This window comes from Triticum aestivum, chromosome 1D (assembly GCF_018294505.1).
Source record: "Triticum aestivum cultivar Chinese Spring chromosome 1D, IWGSC CS RefSeq v2.1, whole genome shotgun sequence".
NCBI classification, from domain to species: domain Eukaryota; kingdom Viridiplantae; phylum Streptophyta; class Magnoliopsida; order Poales; family Poaceae; genus Triticum; species Triticum aestivum.
The window spans coordinates 468,431,527-468,455,385 of NC_057796.1; the positions used below are offsets into that span (position 1 = coordinate 468,431,527).

Sequence of the window (23,859 nt, forward strand, 5' to 3'; positions counted from 1 at the left end):
AGCTTAGCTGGTGATGCTTGTACGATAATAATGTTTCAATGACCATGTAAGAAAACCTATAAAAAGCATACACACATGTGTAATTTAGCATTTTTTGTAACATATAGATGGCTCCTCGCCATCGATCATGCTATTGGAAGGGTTCGGCCGGAACATGCATGTGATGTACCTCCATCCAAATAGAAAAAATAGTATTTGTCTAGATCGAGATAAGAAATAATTTTAGTCACTCGTCTCTGGAACATATCATCACATACGATTCATAAAGGGAATTATACACGATTTTTCGCAAACATATTTAACTTCGCAGTGACTGGGTCATCTGTGGTACAGTTTTAAGAAAAGTAAAAGTAGCATGTGATTCTTTCATATCACATATGGTTCTTTAGAAACAACCTGCGATACTCTTTGTTAGAATTGGTAAAAAAATTGCTAGCCACAGAAAATGCTTGTGAGAAGTATTTGAAACACAACCACCACATATTGTTGATCGCCAAATGGAGTGAGCAATAGATTCCGGCCTCTTTTGATCTTTTGAATCATGTAGCCATTATGGATATTGATGAGATTTTGAATATCCATGTAAGTTTGTCACTATCTAGAGAAACTTACATAATCACAACTAAGTCTATTAACCATCATAGATGAGTCATATTCAACAAACATGGAGGTATCCAAATACTGGAGAGTGTTCTAATGGCCCAACTTGATATCCATGATTTTCCTTCTTCCACGTCAAAATAACAACCAAGAACCTGGTTGCCTACACACAAGGTCTCACCATAATGGTCACGGGTAATAAAACCCACAGAGCATTGCCTCTTGTTCTCCAGGAACATACATCCATATTTTATTTTGAGCACTGATTCGGTACAACCACCTCACTGAACGTATAAAGGGCAATATGGGCCTTTGGCAAATCGTACACTTTCATATGTATGGTGGGTCATCCGTCGGAACGTATACACCGTACAGCGGGAGCTATATTTCACATTCAGCGAGATGGAAGGATTTCTCGCTGACGTGGATATAGTAACCGGCCGGCACATTATGGCACACTTATTAATTAAAAGAAATATAAAATTTAAAGGGAGAAGGAGGGATCATTCTCGGGTCTCCTTGTTGCTAACCGGCGCTGCGAGCCACTGAGCCACTTCCGGCTTTGTGGTATAAAAACTAGAGCATGACTTACTTGAGAGTAAAAAGTCGGGTTTTCACTTGTTTTTACCGGGTTTTCTTTGTTTCTATTTTTTCTTTGTATTTTTCATCGGGGTTTCTTCATTTCTTTCTCTATTTTCACTAGTTTTTTCTCCTCTTTCTTTTTATTTGGTTTTCTTTCTTTCTCGGTTTTCATCGGGTGTGTGGATTAATTTGGGCTATATGGAACTGCCGGCATGATGTGATTTTTAAAAGACAAACCATCAAAAAAATTGCAGGTTATCTACAGAGCAACTGGTTGGATACGTACGTGATCGTCACTCAGCCATGCGGAACCCAAAGAGCATATAGGTTTTGAGTGCAACCGTTAGGAGACGTAGCATGAAATAGTTACAGGCGGTCCAACAAATAGCATAGGTGTTTAGTCATCTGGTCCTATTTATGTCGGTTGTGGCGAATTTTGTTTCGTTGCTACTCGTTTTGCGAGCTTGTACCAAACTAGGTACTTGTTGACTGCTTGCTTTAATAATATGCCCGCGTGCATCACTCTGATGCAGAGGCCATGGGCAATCCTCTTTTTCAAAAAAATGGTCTTTTTTTTTTCTTTCTCGTTTTTCATGGGATTTTTTTCTCTCTAGGCTTTCACTTTTTAATACACATTTTGGTACATATGTAATACATTTTCCTAATACACATTTAACATTTTTAAATATATGGTTAATTTTAAATAAATGGTCAACAATTTTATACACATTTAACATTTTTTAAATGCCTGATTGACATTTTTTAAATACGTGTTTAACCCTTTTTGATATACTTGGATTAACATTTTTTGTAACATAGAATATCTGGAAATATAAATAAAGTACAAAACAAAAAAACCAGGAAAAACAAGAATATGGCCTGCCGCCAGCGGCGCGATGGGCCGGCCCAATATATGCCACACCTTAAGTGAGATTTCCTCTCTTCTCGCTTTAGGCAAGATATTAGTGCTCGTGTCAAATAGACGAGAGGCCGGCCGACTGGACCGGCCCATTGTCGCGCGCTGAAACAGGGAAATTTTTCCTGAAAAAGGAATGACAGTGTGAGGGATCGAACCCTATAACTCCCACTGCTGACTATTCATCGCAGGCCACACAAGGTAATAAGCATCAGCGTCTATTGTCTAACTAGGAAACGCGGCCTACAACAATTATCGTTGAGCAATCGGTTTGCTATAGCGAACCTGTATTTTTCTTACTATAACTTTGTGTGTTCATCATTTTTGGTATAACTCTTTTGTTTCTTTTCTAAAAAAATCTCATGCTATCAAAATTTGTTCAAATTTTAAAACATATTTGAATTTTTAAAAATAATACAAATATTTGTAATTTTTGAAATTGTACATAAATTTTAAAAATAATGACCATGTCTTGCAAAATTGCTGAGAATTTCAAAAGACAAATATTTCTAAAAACACAATTAGAAAAAAGAACATTTTTCAAAAATCTCAAAAAAATGAAAAACCCTAACAAATTTGGAATTTTCAAAACAAATATTACCAAATATTAGAAACGAATTTGTCTTAATTTCCCAGATCATTTTTTATTTATGTAGATTTTCTTAAATGGGAATATTTTTAAAATTCCTAACAAATTTTGGAAACATGAACATTATTAGAATTTGTCAACAAATATTAAAAAGGGAATAGTTTTTGAATTTCTAAACAAATTTTGCAAGCGACAACATTTTTTGAATTCGTGAACTTTTTCCAAATCCACGAGCGCTTGGGCCGGCCGAACAAGCGCCCAATGAGAGCGATCTCGTTGCCTAGTTTCGCCAAGGCCTAAGGTTTTTTCTCTTTTTTGTTTTCTTCTTCTTGGCTAAATTATTTATCCTTTTCAAACTTTATTATTTTTTAAACCAGTTCAAAATTTTAAAATATTGTTTCAAATACCAAAATAATAGTTTTAAGTAACTGTTTTAAATTATTATTTAAATTATTTAATCCTTCAAATGATTATTAAATGCTTCAAAAAATCTATTTTCAATTTTATCCCTTTGTATTTATTAGTTATGCGTAAAATAACAGTTTTAAGTACTGATATGTCTCCAGTATATATATATTTTTTGTTGTTTCATGTTACAATATTATTAATCATTGATGCTTTATATGCATTTATATGTTATTTTATATTATTTTTTGGGACTAATCTATTAATCCAGTGCCTAGTGTCAGTTCGTGTTTTTAGCTTCTTTTTGACTTTTCAGAAAATCAATACCAAACAAAGTCCAAACACGATGAAAGTTTACGGTGATTTTTTTCTGGACCAGAAGGGACCCTACAAGGTTAGGGAGGAGGCTAGAAGGGCTACGAGAGAACCACGAGCTCACAGGGCGCGACCTACCTCACGCAACTCCGTTTGATCTAATTTTGCTTCTATAAATTCCAACATATTCCCAAAACACCAGAGAGCCACGAAACACTTTTTTCATCACCGCAATCTTCTATTCTTCCACGATCCCATCTAGAGACATTTCTCGGTACTCTGCCGGAGGGCGAATCGATCACGGAGGGCTTCTACATCATCCTTGCTGCCTTCCGATGATGCATGAGTAGTTCACCACAGACTTACGGGTACGTAGCTAGTATCTATATAACTTCTTCTCTCTCTTTGATATTCAATACAATGTTCTCCTCGATTTTCTTGGAGTTCTATCCGATGTAATCTTTTTTTGCGGTGTGTTTGTTGAGATAAGATAAATTATGAGTTTATGAGTTTATGATCATATTATTTATTGAAATTAATTGAGTTTTTTATGAAGTTTATTATGCATTTTTTATAGCTTTGTATTTCTCTCTGATCTATCTGTTTGGTTTGGACAACTAGATTGATTTATCTTCAGTGGGAGAGGTGCTTTGTAATGGGTTTAATTTTGCGGTGTCTACACCTAGTGACATTAGGGGTAGCGAGGCGCATATTATATTGTTGCTATTAAGGGTAAAACGGCGGGGTTAAATCATATTGCTTGAGTTTATTTAGTCTACATCATGTCAACTTGCTTAATGCGAGTCATGAATTTAATATCATAGATACATGCTGGATAGCGATTGATTGGTGAAGTAATAGTAATAGATGCAAGAAGGAGTCAGTCTACTTGTCACAGGCGTGATGCCCTATATACATGATCATTGCCATGAATACGTCATAACTATGTGTTTTTCTATTAATTATCCGACAATAATTTGTCTACCCACCATATGATATTGTTTAGAGATAGAAGTCTCTAGAGAAAAACTATGGCCCCCGGGTCTACTTTAATCATATTAAGAAAACTAAAAATACTTTGCTACAATTATTTTACTTTTATTTTGTTTTGAAATTTATCTATCTACCACTACAACATTTAATCATTACAAGTAACGAGTTCAAGGGGATTGGCAACCCTCTTGTCCGTGTTAGGTGCAAGTATTTGATTTTGTGTGTCCAGGTGCCGTTCACGGGGATTTAGTTGGTGCTCCTATTGGTCCGATAACCTTGGTTCTCACTGAGGAAAATACTTATCTCTATTGTACTGCTTCACCCCTCCTCTTCGAAGAAAAACCCAACGCAGTTTACAAGTAGCAAGTACCTGTTTAAATTTTGACTTTAAATATTTTTTTGCTTCAAACATGGCATTGGTGCCTACCATGGGCATATGCCCACTTGCTAGAAAAAATTGAATTCAATTTAAGAATGTCCAAGAAAACAGGGTGTCTGGTAGTGTCAGAATGCTCCGTTTGAAAACACGTTGTTTCTCGACATCCGTCAAATGACCCCAATATTTTATTGGCTTGTATGACCAATTCAAGGCACCATGCTATCCCTTCCCTAACCTCCTCTCATAGCTCCCTTTCTCCACGCGGGCACGCGCTCGAGCGCGAGCACAGCCGAGCATCACCATGGCCTCACACCGCCCACAACCGTCCGCCTTGCCTCGACGGGCCACTCCGTTGTGGCCATGAACCCCTTCGACTCCTTCCTCTCTGTTCCCGCCGTCCTCGCAGCCGCACCACCACAATACACATCGGTCATCGTCGACCCTTCGTGCACGCCCGCTCACCCGGCAGCGCCGAGCTCCGAGTGACCTTGGCCGCCACTTGGGATAAGCCCTGGATACTTTCCCACACCATCGGCAGCTCCCTGCCCCGAGCAGCTTCGGCCGCCCCACGGCCCTGGTGAGCCTCTCTGTCGTCATTCGCGGCACTCGTAGATATAGTTTTATTCTAGACCCTCTTCCTTCCCTAAAAGCCTAATAAATCAAAACAAGAGAAAATCATAAGTGAAAGCTCGAGTCGAAGAGTGAACGTCGCTCGGTAACTCGAGTCGATTTGTCCCATCCATTCTTGCCCGAAACAAGTGGGCTATTCATTCCAGTGTCACCTTTGTTCAATCGAGTCCATGTTCTCTATTTTCAAAAACTCATCCATTCACCGACCAGTGAACCAGAGGTTTAAAGCTTGGAATTGAGCTTTCTAGCTTTCTTTAGTACAATCTTTTAGCGAGAGCAACCCCGGGTTCGTTCCTAAGACTACATTCACAACTTTCTCTGTTCATGTTCCGGCATAGGAGTTCTAGTGGTAGGATATGGGACAGAGCTTTAAGGATTGCAGTAAACCTCATATGCGCGTGGCTCATCATAAGACCTTAGCCTGATGTCCTACCCAAAGACTTCAAAGGTAGGCATAGGACAACCTTTCCGAGTTCTACCTTCCTAACCTATAACTTGGTTTGCTTGCCTGCTTCCTATCTGACCCATCAATCAAAGAAATGTTCTAGTTCCGCGATACGAGCTTCACCGTCGCTATGAGACAATAGATTTCTTGGTTGGGGGTCCCTTTATCAAAGGCTCTCTTCCCTACTGATCATACAACAAATGAAGGTGGTTAGAAAGATGGCACATCGATCTTCTACACATCCTGTTCGTGTTGCGGAACACAGAAAATCCACCTTCCTTGGAAAAGAAAATCCTAACTCCGAAGTAGCAAAGGAGACTTGGGTGGCGCCTTCTGAAGAGCCCTTCATTTTGTGACTCAGATAGGCTAGGATTCGTGTATGAGCCGAAAGGGTTCGTAGAACTGACTCAGACAAACTTCACCGCCACCGGCCAAAGGAAAATCAATTTGGGCGAAACGCACTCGGCCGGGCCATGGGAAAATCAAATTGGGAAAAGGCACTCCGTTGGTCAGTCCGCTGCAGGCTCTGCGTTGCGCAGCTTGCGCTCGGCTGTTTGCAACACGCTTGATGTTGCAAACACGTGCACGGCGGGGAGGATGGTGTGCACCACACGATAAAGCACCAAGCGGATGGTCGCAGAGGCAGTCGATGCGCGCCAATGATTAGTCGGTCGAGCCAAGTCAAAACTGGAGCACAAAGAGACAAATTGTCGAGTCTAACACCAAACCACCAGAGCAAAAATCTAATTGACGGCCTGCTCCATAATACGTAGTATAATACGTCATTAGTTTAATATATGTTCTTGGCCTGGCACGGCAGAACTAGTCTTGCACAGCTAATTTAAGACTCGTTACCTCAACAATGTAGACGTGATCAGAATATATGTACGCACACACAAGCATCCTACACTCAATTCGCCACCGGCGGAGGAGGAGGAGATATGACGACGAGCAGGGAGAAGAGGTGGAGCCTGGCCGGCGCGACGGCGCTCGTCACCGGCGGCAGCAAAGGAATAGGGTACGTAATACACACGTGGGTGCACGTACGGTACGTTTCCCTTGAGTTTTCGAAAGCCGTCATGCTCGATTCATGCGTACATAGGCGTGCCATCGTGGAGGAGCTTGCCGGCTTCGGGGCGCGGGTGCACACGTGCTCCCGCAACGCGGCGGAGCTGGAAGAGTGCCGCCGGCAGTGGGAGGAGGAGAAGCTGGCGGTCACCGTCTCCGTGTGCGATGTCTCTGTGCGTGCTGAGAGGGTGAAGCTCATGGAGACGGCCAGGGAGTCCTTCGACGGCAAGCTGGACATACTGGTAAGGTCTAGCCGAATTACCGTTCGTTGCTGTCAAAACATACTCATGTATGCAAAAACAAAACAAAAAACTTCATCATTTGGTCCAGGTTTATTTTGGTTAATATATAGAGCACTCCAAATGATCCACCTTGTGTCGTTTCTTAGATTCACCATGCCAGATTTTTTGCTAAGGTGATATTGAATGGATGAAGAAAGTGTATTGTATTTCATGCTAAATACAGTCTGTACATACCATGTGGTAAGCGTGGTAAAATCAATTTCAAACAGACAGAAAAAAATACAGTATGTACATGAACTCACATTTATAGTTGCTGTTTAAGACAAGACCTCAGCCAACAAATTACCTGATTAATATCTTATTGGTGTGATATAAATTGTATTTTTAGTTAGGTATTTCTCAGCACGAAGCTAACAACCTCAATTTTGTGTATTAAATAAAAACAAATATTAATAATATTACCTATTGCTGGTTAAAGTCTTCACTTAATAAATGGAATATCTCAAGTGAAGGAGTAACTGAAAATCCCAAAAAAGATCCACGAAACCTATGAAACTTTCTTAACCCATTCATATCGACAACATAGGTGAACAATGCGGGGCAATTGGTTTTGAAAGCGGCTACAGAGTGGACGGCGGACGACTATGCACAATTGATGGAGACTAACTTAGAGTCTAGCTTCCACCTTAGTCAGCTCGCGCATCCTCTACTCATCAACGCCTCTATACTTGGAGGAGGTAGCATCGTCAATATCTCCTCTGTTGGAGGTATATTTGGCTACCCAGGCCTCGCACTTTATGGCATCACAAAAGGTACATATGCATCTGACAAGATAAACAAGCTTATGGAATACTCCATGCAAATAAATGTGGCCTAACCTCTTGTTTGGGTTTTGTTTCTCATTTATACATGCTGGCTCACATGCAGGGGGAATGAACCAATTTACAAGGAGCCTCGCCACTGAGTGGGCTAGAGACAATATTCGTGTGAACTCCGTTGCCCCAGGCATTGTGTCGACAGACATGATCAAAGATGTAGGTTTGAAATCGCATTGTGACTCCATTTAGTTTTTGGCTAGCCCTGTTTCAAGTATATGATGTCCTAAAAATACTCAACAATTAAACTGATTTATCGTTAAAACATTTCATACTTATCTAACTTTTATTTTGGTACTGGCATATATACTTATGTTGTTGTGGATGCAACAGTTAGAGCCGGATGCACTCGAGCAAGCATGCTCGCGGATCCCGATGGAGCGGAGCGGCAAGCCAGCGGAGGTCGCTTCTGTGGTGTCCTTCCTCTGTATGCCCACGGCGTCCTATATCACCGGCCAGGTTATTTGTATCGACGGCGGTCGAACCATTTATTAGAGTCTAGCTGCTAGTGCTACTACTCCGATTGGGAAAAATAAATTAATTAATCAGGATATACCTACATCACGTTTGTTGATGTTTGGTTTCATTACAAATATAGGAGTATGTTGTTCTATAACCATGTATGGATTAAGAAATGGGAAAATGCATTGCAGCTCTCGGGTGCCACACACCCCTATAAGAAAATAGCATTAAAGAAATATCAGGAAATTTCAAAAAAAAATGAAATTTTGGGATATGAAACTTGAGTGACCGTTGTATACCTATGTTCATTTTCATGGGGAATGGGTGTCTGTGGTATCCGTGGGGTAGGAATTACGGCCCGACATACGTTACATTCAGTTTTTTTTTTCTACACATACGAATTTTTTGTCTTTTTTACTGGCATTACCATGGGCACCTATTCCCCACGAAACTGAACACGTGTGCACAACGGGTACCCAAGTTTCATATCCTAAAATTTCAGAATTTTTTTGAATTTTCCTAATATATTTTCTAGTGCTATATTCATATAGGGGTGTGTGGCACCCGAGAGTTACAAATTCTCATCTGTAAGATATGCCTATAAGAACTATACACTCTAGTTATGCTCAGACGTAAAGTTTGCATCTTTGTTATGACATACGGTCGCATTGATATCGATCGTGATCATTCAAGGACTCGTTGCAACTCGTTAATATCATCGATTGTTTTGTAGAAACAACCCATGATATTGATTTTTAGAACTGGTACCTTTTCCTGGCTAGGCACGGGAAATGCTTTAGTCATGTGAAACAACCTGAACGATAATCCATATCCTCACTCATGCATTCACAAAACAATAACGGGCATTTCACAAGTATCCATTTAAATAAAAAGCTAGTAATTTCACAAATCATCATTTCAAGGAACTGGTGCTAGAGCAGTGGTTGAAATATGTCAGACACGGGTTTCAAATCCAGCAACACAACTATGTTATTGCCATCATGACCTGAGCAGATTACAGTTTCAAACCAAGGCATGCCTAGGAAGCAAAACTCTACAATTATGAATTCCTGAATTAAAATAAATATTATACTAGAGTGTCAACTTTGATGGTGCTAGTTTTAGAAAAGCACATCAATATAGCCTTAAAAGAGAAAAAATAAATAAATAATGGAGCAAATGTGTCTCAATGGTTGCATCCGATGCATCACATCAAACAAACTAAGAAATAATCTTATAAATTTGTAGAAGCTATTGTTTTTTCTATGGTTTTCTTTGTTCTTTGCCATTTTTCCTTGGTTTTTCTTACTTCATTATTATGCTTTTGATTTCCTTGTTTTTTCGTCGGTTTTTCTTTTTTTCTTCTATATACTTTGGTTTTCTTTGTTTCTTTCTGTGGCTTTTTTGGTATCTTTTCTTTTCATTTTGTTTCTTTGTTGGTTTTTTGTTTTTTGTTTTTTCAACACTTGTTCAAATATGTGTTAAACAATTTTAAATACATGTTGAATAATTTTTCAACAATAAACACCATTTTTTGAACTATGCAAACATTTTTTTTTTGCATTGTAGACACATTTTTTGAAAAATGTAATGAACACTTTTTTTGAAACTTCTTATGATTTTGAAAAAAGTTACCTACTATTTTTACTGGTCAAAACTTATTTTTGCATTAATACATTTTTAACATTTTATATTATTTTTAAATGTCATATGCATTTATTTTGAAATATGCAACATTTTATAATTGTCACAAAAAAATTCATACATATGATTAAAAAATCATTTTTACATTCATATTTATTCATTTTTCGTGTACAACAGAAACATTTTTCTATACATGTTTCACATTCTTCAAATGCAAGATTAATACAAAATATAAAGAAATGCAAAAAAATAAATAAAAATGTGAAGAAGAAAAAAACATGCGTGACATGTCCATGACATCACCACGGCGTGGTAGCAGCTTACTGGGCCGGGCCAGTTCCGGCTCCCTGCAGCGAGCCATTCCTCCTAGGGGTGGTTACTGCAAGAGCCGCCCTCCTATATCACCATCAAACCTATATCTCACTTATAACGAAACCTATCATACCCTCTACTCAAAAAAAAATCTCTTTGTGTTTTAATTGGGCCAGGCCAATTCTTCTCTCCTGTCCCACTCGTGTGCTATGTGGTCGCTTGCCTCACTCGATGTGGCTCGCTGTTAATGGTTCGGTCCGGTTTTTGTGTTTCTTTTTCATTTCATTTTATTTTTTCTTTTGGATTTCTTAGGCTTTTCAACGGTTTTTGTTGTTTGTTTCTCAATTTTCACAAAAGAAAATCGTACTTCTTTTCTTCCATTTCTTTCGTTTCTTTTTCTTGGTTTTCACTGGTTTTTATTCCTTTCTTTTATTTATTTTCTTTGTTTTTTCTTTCACTTTGTTTGTATCCTTTTCGGGTTGCATTGGTTTCCTTAGTTTTTTTTCATTGTTTTTTATTTCTCTTTTCGTATAAAATAGGGGAAAATTATACCTGTTAATATTTTATTCAAATACAAGAAAATTTATCTATGTATACATTGAACATTTTTGAGACATATATTTTTATGTCAATATTTTATCTTACACATTCTACATTTCTTGTATTTGTATACATAAGAAACATTTTTATCCACACATATAATTTTTTTATAAATACGAGATTAGCTTATTTGAAATATATATTTTAATCTCTACTTTGTTGCGTACATATTATACAATTTTCGTATACATTAGGAACATATATTTACACATTTTTAACGTTTTATTAATGCAGGATCAACATTTTTTTCATACACATTGTATAATTTTTAAATACATTTTCCTTATACATGAAAAACATTTTGACTACACACTTTTAACATTTATTAAAAGGTTGATTAATATTTTTATATATTAACATGTTTTAGATGTTTGATTAACATTTTTTAAATGAATGGTCAACTTCTTTCATACACATTGTATATTTTTTGTATATTTTTTCCATATACATGAGAAAATTCTTTTTATACTCATTTAACTTTTTCAAATGGTTTATTAACATTTTTACAAATATATTATGTAAGGTGTATTTGGTAATATATATTTTGATTCTTTGGGAAGTATAAACAGAATTCAAAAAAAAAGGAAAAATAGAGCACTGCAATATTCGATCCTGCACCCCATCGATTGGGATAGACAGTTCCACCCACAATTAGAGCTCCTGTGTGATTTGTTGCAGAAATCGAGCAATGCGTTTTACACTCCTTGCAGCCCACCTGGCCCATGAACACGGTGTTGCGCGGGCGAGCATTGTTCCCAACTCTTATTTCGCGCCTTCAGCGCTCGTTACAGTGCTTTTTGCAACTTGGCGCACTCCCTTCCCTGTCGTCCTGCGCTCGGCCTATTAACCTTTTACCTTCTTTTCTTCTAAACTTCAAAAACTAGGAGTGCATGTCATGGCAGTGATAACCACTATGACAGCAAACTTTCTTTTTCCCACTCACTTCTTTTTCTCTACTTGTGGCAAATGTAACGTTAAAAAAATTATGGTTTTTTTATCATATTTTGTTCTGGCGCGCTGTTTTACAATTTTTTATTTTTTTACTGTTCTTCCTTTCATTTTTTCTTCCCTCTTAATATACAAAATTTATTCAAACTCGTGACCTTTTCAAAATAATGAATTTTATTAAAAAACGTCAACTACTTTTCAATTTAGTGAACTTTTTTGCATTCGATGTAATTTCTAAAATTGGTGAACATTTTTTTATCTAAATTGATGAATTTTATCATATCCTTAAACCTTTTTCAAAATCCAGTGAGCATTTATAAATTTCATCAGTTCTTTTCTCAAAATTGATGAACTTTTTTCAAATTTATCTTTTCAAATTTGTTAGCTATTTTTCTAAATTAGTGAACTTTTGTTGATTTTTCCAAAAAAAAATCTAAATTAATGAAATTTTTTGAATTTGCAATTTTTTATTCAAATCAGTGGCTTTTTTCAAATTTCCAAGCTTTTCTTGAATTTGTAAGCTTTTTCAAATCGATGAACTTTTTTCAAACTCAAGAACTTTTTCAATTTTGTGCTTTTCCAAATTGTTGAAATTTTTTCAAAATCATGATGAAAATCGTAGTCATGAAATTTTTTGAAGTTTCTTTTCAAATCCGTGAACTTATTTGAATTCGAAAGCTTTTCTGGATTTTCTTAAGATTTGTTCTTGTTGTTTTAGAATTTATTTGCTTTTTTCACAAGTCAATCATTCACCAGTCAACTAGTTAACTGTCGACTGATCAACCATTGACCCAAAGCGAATGAGCTGCGCGCCTGCCGGGTGATCACGCCACGCTCTGATGGGTCGGCTCATATATGCAGGTGTGTGTGCGTCGGAACCCATAACCTGCGCAGAAGGCGTCGATTAGGAGATCTTAGCGTTGTTTCCACTTCACATCAGTACAGTCGTGTCCCAATATGATGCATTTTTTTTCTAGAAGACCGGGTCGGCCCTTCGGGCGCAACTAGAAGCATGTTTTCTTATAATGCGCAACGCAAAAAATGCCAAGAAACAGTGCGTTCTCTTGATGTCAATGAACCCGGGACCTTGCACCATAATTGCCTGCTGCAGGCCAGTACAACATCTAACTTTTCTTGATTGATACAAATTGCAAAAGTATTTAATAACAAACTGCAGCACCGGCAATTCAAAAATATTTTTTAAAATTTTCAACAAAAATATCCTAAAAAATAGAACAATTTTTGGAATTCCGAATATTGGACAAACACAAACAAATTTTAAAAAATGAAAAAATTTATGAATTCCCCGAACAGTTTTTCAAAATTCCAAACATTTTTCAAGAACACGAAAAAAAATTGAAAACAACGAAAAATTTTCTAGAAAGGAACCATTTTTTAAAAACATAAAAAAACTTTGAAAATCAGGAAAATATGAAATGCTGAATTTTAAAAAAATTGAATTTATGGGAAATCTGAACCACTTTGAAACATAAACAAATTAGAAAAACATTAACGAAAATTTAAAATTCTGAAGAAACTTTGAAATTTATGACTTTCTAAAAAAATAGAAACAGAATAAACAAGATGAAAAATAATTTTAAAAGAAAGGAAAATTAAAAAAATGAGACAAAAACAGGTTCAAGGAACCTTCTATGATGTTCCCAAAAACGAAAAGTAAAAAACAGACAGAAACTCCTAGCATGTTCCTAAACTGGGAGAACGTAACAGCTAACATTGCCCCGCCCACTATCAGTCCCTATCATGGTGTCCTGTGCGAAAGCACGACACTTTGCCGCATTAAGCGGCATATAGGGTTCTAGAGATGACAAGTATGACAACCATGCATGCTAGATAAGCATCACCTCACCTGCCCTTGGTTGTTGGCACTGAACTAATCCCATGTTTGTTCGCAAAGACACACATTCTTTTCTGCCTGCTTCACTATGTGCACAACATATGTGATTATGTTAATTAATTTTTTAGTCTTTCCCTCTATGTGCACATGCTAGGAGTTGGTCAAATGCCAGAGGCAAGGTTGATTTATTCATCTTAAATCATCAAAAGGAGGCAATCAAGTACTGTAGTTAGTTTTCTTCTTCTTACACCCATGTTTAAATCACCATGCTTTTGTAAATAAGAAAGGGCTAAAAACTGCATAGCATTGGGTAGTCTCTTACTCTTTTAGCACCGATGGCGACTCGCCTCCAAAGGTGCCACTTTTCAGCATAAAGACATAAAAAAATAAGTGGCCACTAATCGCATGACCCATGAGGATGACATGAAATGAAAAGAATCGAGAAACGAATCAACCGTGAACAAATTAAGCGATATGGGCAAAGTGTCAAAATCAAAACGGGCCGGATTAGTTAGAGCAAGAAAGCAGGTTTCAACTTGGTGTTGACTAAAGCCAACGACGACATTACAGATCTCTGTGGTGGGAGTGGGACCCACCAATGGAAGCTGACAGACCATTGCATTTTGCAGTGTGCACATTTCAATGGTGGTCCTCTAGGACTTACACAATGCTCCAGTCATGAGGGCTTCTTTAACCGCGAGGAGATGAGCCCGCCGTCGCCACTGGCCATGCAGGCTTTGCCTGCCGGTTTTCTCCGACAACGACGAGGTGAGAGGGGAGGGAAGGAGAGGAAGGTGATGGCGGCCGCTTCTGGGCCGTCAGCATATATATTCATCTAAGTATGCATTGATCCTTACGTCTAGATACATTCGTCTGAGCGTTAATTAATATGAAACGGAGGGAGTAGTATATGCATTGATCCTGATTCGGAAATGTCACAACGCACTGGATTGGAGTAACAGGCTGACAGCTATGAGCAAATCTAGGTCAACTTGAAGGGTGGCCGGTGTTTGTGTATGTCCCACATTGGGGATCTGGAAGCAAGTTTGGCACCAGGATCTTGAGAGGTGACAATCATGCTCCCTGATGCTTGCCCTGGCTTGGTTGGTGGCACTGAACTGATCACATGCGTTGTTCGCACATGACAACATTCTTTTCTGCCCTGCTTTTTTATGTGCACATGCAAGCGCGATTATGTTTACTGGTACGGTCTTAGGCCCAACCAAAAACATGTTGATTTGTCAAAAGCCAGAGACAGGGTAGGTTCATCTTTATGCGTGAAGATTATAATTTTGCTCAAACCCATGTTTAAAACATCATATGTATATATAGTTTTGTACACAGCAGCGCTGTGGTGGCCTATTTTCGCACCGACGACCCAGCTCCAAAAGTGACACTTTTCTCGATAAAGAATAAATGAATTATCAGTGGTGACTAATCGCGTGACCCGTGAGGACGACGTGAAATGAAATGAAAAAGAAGCCGAGATACGAGTCGGCTGCGAACAAAGCGGTATGGACAAACATGTCAAAGTTAATTTAAACAGGTGCTTTTCAAACGTAGGGGGTACGGTGGGTGAAAGTCACGTCACCCCGGCCCCAACAACGGCCGGGCCGGATTAGTTAGAGCACTACGCTTTCACTGATTAGTTAGGGCACTTAGCTTTCACTGGATGTTGATTTTGAAGCCAACAACGGCATTATCATCTCTATGGTGGGACCCACCAGGGGAAGATGGCCATCGTTTGTTGCAATTCGCACATCTCAAGATGCTTATATTATTGGAACAAGGGAGAGCATGGAATATCTGTGTCGTTCGTCCGTGTCAATGAGTGAATGAATGAAGCTGCACTATATTTTGGGTACGGTTTTTGTACACTCAGCAAGCAAACCTTGGTTGGTGTTAGGAGGTGTACCATGCATGCATATAGTGCAGTGGTGCACATGTGCTAGTACTAAGATTCTTCATAATGCCAAATAGTGTTTGTTATGATGAACTCTCTCTGTCCGGATATGTTTGTCGTTGTCAAACAAATGAATGTATCTAAATGTATTTTAAATGCTCGTCGAAGAAATAAATGTATCCAGATGTATTTTAGTTTTAGATACATTCATTTCTCCGACAAGTACTTTCGGACCAATGGAATATTTCACTTTGGTGATGTGATGTATGTACATCAGAGGAGAGGTGATAGAACATGTTAGTTGCTGGTGTTCGTTAGGCTGCTCTAGCTACCCACCCTGGTTGTTTATCTAACGATTAGCAATTCTATTTTGGTGCCATCGGCGCCGAGATCAGTCCACTAAAAGAACAGGTTAGCTGAAACGACGTGATTAGGTTAGGTTGTTGTTACAGTTTTTAATATGGTTACACACATGGAGAGAGCATTGGATCACGTGGGGGCGTGCAATGCAAGCCTGCCCATCGACCGTCGGTCACGGTCACTATTCCTTCATTCCACCGGTCACTCCACGTGCTGAGAGTCTCGTGAAAGCTGGCAACGCCAAGCACAGCCACACACGCGTACACGTCACCGACTGCCACACCTTGGCCGCCGGATGTGCAGCGGATGGCTGAGATGCGTCCTCGTCGGAGAACACGCGGGTTGACGTGGCAGCCACTTCAACGCCGTCGCGTACCAGATCGGCATGCAGGTGGGAGCCACTGATTGAGTGATTGATAGCTCGGGCCCGCACGTCATGGACCACCTACTCGCCGGGCGACGTTTTTTTTTCGGGCGACGTTGACAGTTAAACTGGCCACGTGAGACACCAACGCCACCGGTTTTTAATTTGGAGATTATGTCATGTGCAAATAGCCCCCTGGAGTACCGTGATTTAGTAGTACGGTACTCGGTGAAATAATTCTTAGGTTGCACTCAGAGTCTCAAAGGAACATTGGCTTCTGGTGAATGGTGATAGGGGCACGAGCTCGGGTCGACATTAGCATGACAAACCGTTCAGGTGCATGATTAGTCTAGCGATCACCGTGTGCCGCCCTAGACAAAGGTTAATTGCTCACGGTTTCCGGAGAGATACTTCTCGGAAAAAGTCTATGCTAGAGATTTGCGTTCGCCTTCGCAGTCAACTCCAAATGGCGCGTCAAGACCCGGTCATATAAAATTAGCCACGATATAGGTAGCATTTTGATATCGGAGTAATTCCATGGGTCTACATAGTATGATGTCACTTGGAAACTTCTGAGCCGTCTACGATGTTAGAATTCTGTTTCCCTTGCTTTTTAAGAGGAAATATATAAGGGATGTTATAGAATTGGCACCATGATGACAAAGCAAAACATGATTAAGGCATGTCTACGTCTCTGCATGCCGACTAAGAGAGCTTTATATCAATGTTTGAGATTTATCGTTGTTTGACTAAGACGTAACGTAAGAGAGCCTTATATCAATGCTTGTAGAAATCGACTGAGAGCTCAATCCATTAAGATTTAGCAAAATTGTATAATTAAGCAATGGTTTTAACTTGTCAGGCAAGATATCAATGTTTTGATGATTCAAGACGGATGTAGTCTTGTCCATGAGTATTTTACGGGTGAGAGTTTTTTTTTCCGAGAGTACGCCAATGACGTACCTTAACTTTATAGAAGGGAGAATAACAATGTACAAGAAGCCTGAGGATGGAAACAAACCTCCATCTTAGACACTCACCCAATAACACCCCACACTCTAGCCTAAACCTACATTCTCACAGAACGTGCTAAAACCTCCTCCACCCAGTCTTGCCGCCCTCCACTCCTTCAATTCCGCAATGATGGCAAGAGCCAAGTTAGGCGCCTGCAACTGTTGGTTAGTCCCGTGGAAAACTCTCGCGTTGCATTGCTTCCAGAGGGCCCAAATTGCCGCGATGACGAGCGTGTCAAAGCCATGCTTACCTTCCCTACTTAAGTTTCCTCGACGCTCTAGCCACCAATCCAGCAAGTGATCCTGAGGCTCCGGGATGTTGCCCTGCAAACCCAAAGCATCAAAGATGTTGTGCCACACTTCCCTAGCGTACACACACTGCACCAAAATGTGCTCCGCATTGTCCTCCTCTTGAAGACAGGTGTAGCATGCCGAAGGTAGATCTTGCAGGTTGTGTCTCGCTCTCCTATCCGACGTCCAAATTCGAGGTTGCACCGCCAGCCAAGCAAAGATCTTACACTTTAGAAGAGCCCAACTTCTTCAAATGCATGAGGCATATGGCACCCTCTCCGTTCCGAGGCATAGGTGATGATATGTAGAGCGTGATGTGTAGTTACCGGACGGGTCCGCCGGCCACGAGAAAGAATCTTCCCTGGAATGGTCACGAATGACCGTGCTCATCGCCATATTGAGGTGCAAGAGTTGCAAATGGCCCCGAAGTTTAGCTCGCCTGACAAATCCAACAACCACCTGCCGTTGTCCAGTCCTTCCTGAACCGTTCTTCGGTTGATAGTCCATGTGTCCACTTGTGCATGTATGTATGGTGCTATGTCTTTTACCGAGAAGCCATGTATCCATCTATCCCTCCACAACAAGACCTTATTTCCTCTCCCAACTGCTATGTGTACTAGGCTATCAAAAACCGCATGGGCTTCCCGATCCTCTTGTAAGTGCATCTAGTGCCCCTTAGTGATTTTGGTGTATTGAAGACTTATAGGTTAAGGGACTAATGCATTTGTGAGTGTACACAGATCTATAAGTCTATGAGGAGTTTGATAATTACAGAGAAAGTCGACCCCTAAAAATGAAGTTCTTCGACTGAAGACTTTGGATTTCTGAAGACTTTCTGAAGACTTTGAAGGTGAAGAAATTGGTGTGACCTTGAAGACTTATTATTCATTTGAGGAATATGAAGCGTGAAAGACTTTTGTTTTCGTAGTTTCATTTTCTCTTTCTTGAGTCATAGGAAACACCGTACTGTTAAAGGGGGTCGAGGAAATACTAAGGAAAAATTTCCATGTGATGGTCAACTCAAAATCCTACACCTACCAATCCCTTCGAGTGAAGCCATTGGAAATCTCATACAGTTCAGTCATATTCTTCAGTGACAGAGACGAAGTTCTTCTGGTCTCTGAGGAATTTGTTCTGACTGAGGAGTTAGGAATTCGCCAGTGCGGATTGCCTACACACTGAGGAACATGATAGCCCTGAGGAATTTGAACCTCAAATTTCCGACCGTTGCTGTGCTATGCGCCAGCTGTCCCAAAATATCTACCCACCTAACGGTCATATCATTAAAGGGCATTTATGTCTTATCATGCGGGCTGCTCCCTAGGCTATAAATAGCCGCCCCCTACAACCACTAGCTGGTTGGCTGCTCCGAGAGAAACTGACACTTGTCATTTGAGAGCATCCCATCCTTCGAGGACTTTGAGCGAGAATCATCAAGTGAGGAAAAACCCCAAACCCAAACACCTACAAAGCCAAAGTGATTGAGCATCACTGAAGAGATTGATCCTACGTGGATCCGACGCTTGTTACCTTTGAAGACTGTGCTTCTTTCAGACGGTTAGGCGTCATGGTCTAGAGCATCCAAGAGGAAATTGTGGATCGCCGAGTGACCGAGTTTGTGAAGGTTCGGAAGTCACCTCAAGACTTACCACGAGTGATTGGATGAGGTCTGTGTGACCTTAGTTCAAGGAGAATATGGTGAGGACTGTGTGTCCGGAACTGGGTGTCCTCAGGTTTAAATACCTAGCCGCTCCAACCAGACGTACAACTGAGACAACAGTTGGAACTGGTCTACCAAATCATTGTCTTCACCAAGCCAACTGGTTCTATTTCCTCAACTCTTTCATTTCCTCATTCCCGTGTTGTGCAATTGTTCATATCTGTGTTTGAAGACTTTGACTGAAGACTTTCTCAATTTCCTCAGTTCAATTTCCTCAGTCTGTTTGTCTTCATCTTGTGTTATCCTGTGTTTACGCTTTCTGTACTCTGTGCTTGTTTTCATTTCATCATGATGACTATGCTTGTGTTCTGCTATGCATACTTTTGAGTACTTATTCCGCTGCAAGTAGTTCTTCGCTAAGGAATTTCCTCACCCACAAATTCCTCAGTGAAGAATTTATAAAAATCGCCTATTCACCCCCCTCTAGTCGATATAACGCACTTTCAATTGGTATCAGAGCAAGGTACTCCCTTGTTCTGTGTGATTTTGGTTTAACCGCCTGGAGTTTTAGTTATGTCGACCACAGGTATGAAGAAAGTGACATGTCCCATCTTTGACGGTCATGATTATCCCAAGTGGAAGGCCATGATGAAGAAGCGCCTCATGGCGATGAACAGCAAACTGTGGACCGTCACTGAGATTGGTCTTACCGATCTGTGCAAGACGGCGGAAGCTGATGACATTCGCAAGTACACTCTTCTCAACCTCACGGCGAAGGGCGTCATCTGCTCCTGTCTGTCTCAAAATCAGTTCAGGAACGTTATGCATCTCGATCATGCGAAGCTTATCTGGGACCGTCTCTCTGATGTCTATGAAGGTCATCGAACCCGTCATGATCCTTGGTTTGAGGACTTCAAGGAATCTCTCAAATTAATGACATTCGAACCAGAATCATCATCCTCCTCACCATGCCTTATGGCAGATGGTGAAAAGGTAACTGAATGCTATCTGTCTGAATCTAGTGATGATGAATCTGATGATGAATTAGGACCCAGTTATGTCAAGCTTGTTTCCCTTGCCGCTAAACAACAAAGAGCTTTGGAAAAGGTTCAAAACATGCTTAGTAAGAGCGATGATATGTTGGGTGAAGAAATGGATTAGTCAAAAGCTTTGGCTGAAAGTCTTCAGAGACTTCATACTAAGTATGACACCCTTCAAGATCAACATAACACTCTCTTATCTGATCATGAGAAGCTTTCTTATGAATTTCTTCAAACAAAGCAAGATCTTGAGAAGCTAAGAGTGAGTTATGAAGATCTTCAGAAGGAGCGCGATTCTTTACTTGCTCAACAAATCAGCGCTGCTCAGGAAGAATTTGTTCCTCCATGTTTGAAATGCATTGAACGTGAATCTGCTAATTCTTCACCTAAATGTTCAAATGCTCCTAATGCTACAAATTCCTCAACTGTCTCTGCAATCATTAATTCCTCATCTAAGGACATTGCTAGTATCACTAACGATGCAGGGCTGAAGGAATTGTACATGACAGGCATGTACAAAAGTCTCAAAGGGCATCAGACTCTTTGTGATGTGCTTAAAAAGCAGATCCTCAACAGAAACCCTAGGAAAGAGGGTATTGCCTTTGAGAGAAAACTCAATGCTGATGGTACATATTGGAAGCCTGAGAAGTACCCCAAAACCTCATGGGTTGCTGCAAAGGGACCTCCAGTTGATCCATCTAACTTATCTGGCTTTACATGTGAATCTCCTCATTCTTCTGATGAGTCATTTGACTCCAACTATAAACTGTTCAAAAATCAGAATGGTGAAGTATTTGCTAGATATGTTGGCACTAACTGCAGGAACGGTTCTCCTATGAAGAAAATCTGGGTTCCCAAAAGATGCCTTGAAAGTCTTCAGGTGAATGTCCTCATGACACCACCTGTGATGAATAGGAACCCCAGATCAAATTCTTCATATGGACCAAATTCTTCATATGGATCCAAGTCCTCATACGGACCAAATTCCTCACACAGATCAAATTCCTCAAGAGGATCAAAGTCCTCATATGAACATCATCGTACTAACAACTCTGTTTCGCAGGGAGGAGCCAAGGGCTATGAATATGAGCATTATTCTTCTAATCATTATGTTCATAAGTCCTCGAAGAATTTCTCTGCTTATTCATATGCTTACCGTAACTTCTCTTATGTGAAACGAAACGGATTGGCTTCTATGCCACCTTTATCATATGGAGCTCGCAGAGTGATGAACTCTTTGCCACCCCTTCAGATGTGGGTGGTGAAGAAAAAGAACTAATCTCTTCTGCAGGGTCAGGTCTCCAGACGTACTTGAACGTCTGAAGAATTTGCTGGAGACCTGAAATTTGCCTGAAAGGACGCAGGCTAATCATGAAGAAATGAACTTTCATTTCTCACGTCCTCATACTGCTTTATCTGTTCTATTGCTTGATGAAATTGATCTGATGAATTGATGTCATATTCTTCATTGATGAAGTATATGAAGTTCGTAAGCTGCACTAATTCATCTGCAGGATGATCAACCCAAAGCCACCGAGTGGGTCCTCGATAGTGGATGTACAAATCACATGACTGGTGACAAGAATCTATTGATTGATGCTCCCTTATCACCATTGCATCTAAAGCATATCATCTTCGCTGACAAAGGCAAAAGTCAGGTATTGGGTCTAGGTAAGGTTGCGATCACAAAGGATCGACACATGGACAAAGTCATGCTTGTCGAGTCCTTAGGATACAACCTCATGTTTGTCTCAATGCTTTGTGATCTTGATATGGTAGTTGTCTTTGGCAAGTATCGTTGTGTTGTGGTTATGGAAGCTGACAATTCCAAAGTCTTCGAAGGCTTTAGGAGAGGAGACTTGTATATTGTTGATTTCTCTACAGGACCGCAAACAGCCGTGTGCCTACTTGCAAAAGCTTCAGAAGGATGGCTATGGCATCGACGACTTGGTCATGCAGGCATGAGGGATTTGCACACGCTTGCGAAGAAGAAGCATGTCATTGGCATTGAGAATGTCAAATTCCTCAAGGATCACCTATGTGGAGCTTGTGAAGCTGGAAAGATGACCAAGGCTAAGCATCCAGCGAAGACTATCATGGCCACTACTCGACCATTCGAATTGCTTCACATGGACCTCTTTGGTCCTAACCATTACTCAGCTGTCACAAATGACGCATCTCTCTATGGGCTTGTTATTGTTGATGATTACTCTCGTTACACATGGGTACACATTGTTACTTACAAACATGAAGTGCAGGAAGTCTTCAAACGATTTTCCTCGAGGGCTTCAACCAACTTTGGTGTGAAGATCAAGCACATCAGAAGTGACAATGGAACCGAGTTCAAGAATTCTGGTCTTGATGACTATCTTGATGAACTTGGTATTACTCATGAGTTATCTGCTCCTTACACTCCTCAGCAAAATGGCATCATGGAGCGCAAGAACAGAACTCTTGTTGAGATGGCTCGCACTATGCTTGATGAGTACAAGACGCCTCGTCACTTCTGGATTGAGGCAATTTATACTGCGTGCCACATCATCAACAGGGTATATCTTCACAAATTCTTCAAGAAGACTGCCTATGAACTCCTCACTGACAAGAAACCCAATGTGAGTTATTTCAAAGTCTTCGGTGCTAAATGTTGGATTAGAGATCCTTATCACAATGCTAAATTTGCACCGAAAGCACATGAAGGTTTTATGCTTGGTTACGGAAAGGACTCGCACACCTACAGAGTCTTCAACACCGTTCTTCACAAGGTTGTTGAAACTTTAGATGTGCGGTTCGATGAAACTAATGGCTCGCAAAGAGAGCACCTACCCTCTGTGATAGATGAACCAGCACCTGAGGAAACTATCAAGTTCAAGGCTACTGAGGATGTCATTCCTACCGAAGAATCTGCTGAAGAATTCATTCCAGAACGTGAAGAACGTCGAGCTAATGCACCTGAAGAAATTGCAGAAGAAAATGGTGCTGAAGAAAATGCTGATCAAATTCCTCGACGACAACCTACTCATCCTCGTGTTGCAAAAGAAGTGCAAGTTAAGAAGATCATCGATGACATTGAAGCACCAGGTCCTCTCACACGCTCAAAAGCTTCACATTTATCTAACTTTTGTGGGCACTATGCTTTTGTCTCTATCTCAGAGCCCACTAAGGTAGATGAAGCATTTCTGGAGCCTGAGTGGATTCAGGCCATGCAAGAAGAATTACATCAGTTCGAGCTCAACAACGTTTGGGAACTGGTCAATCGTCCAGATCCTCGCAAACACAATATCATTGGCACAAAGTGGATCTACCGCAACAAGAAAGATGAAAATGGCCTTGTGGTGAGGAATAAGGCACGGCTAGTAGCTCAAGGCTAC

At 40.2% G+C, this 23,859-nt stretch overlaps 1 protein-coding gene across 1 annotated transcript; it reads left to right on the forward strand.

Moving 5' to 3' along the window:
- The first annotated feature begins 6,795 nt into the window (after positions 1-6,795).
- Positions 6,796-9,511, forward strand: LOC123176286 (noroxomaritidine/norcraugsodine reductase-like). Its single transcript, XM_044590573.1, has 6 exons — positions 6,796-6,872; positions 6,957-7,164; positions 7,751-7,976; positions 8,092-8,198; positions 8,373-8,498; positions 9,425-9,511. Exons 1-6 carry the CDS (start codon positions 6,796-6,798, stop codon positions 9,509-9,511), a joined length of 831 nt encoding a protein of 276 aa, XP_044446508.1.
- The last annotated feature ends 14,348 nt before the right edge of the window (positions 9,512-23,859 follow it).

What these genes read in the sequence shown, in the direction of transcription:
- LOC123176286 (XM_044590573.1), top strand. Translation starts at nt 6,796, where the DNA reads ATGACGACGAGCAGGGAGAAGAGGTGGAGCCTGGCCGGCGCGACGGCG. An exon ending in GGCGGCAGCAAAGGAATAGG is followed by an intron (nt 6,873 to 6,956) that starts GTACGTAATACA and finishes ATGCGTACATAG; the next exon opens with GCGTGCCATCGTGGAGGAGC. An exon ending in ACGGCAAGCTGGACATACTG is followed by an intron (nt 7,165 to 7,750) that starts GTAAGGTCTAGC and finishes TCGACAACATAG; the next exon opens with GTGAACAATGCGGGGCAATT.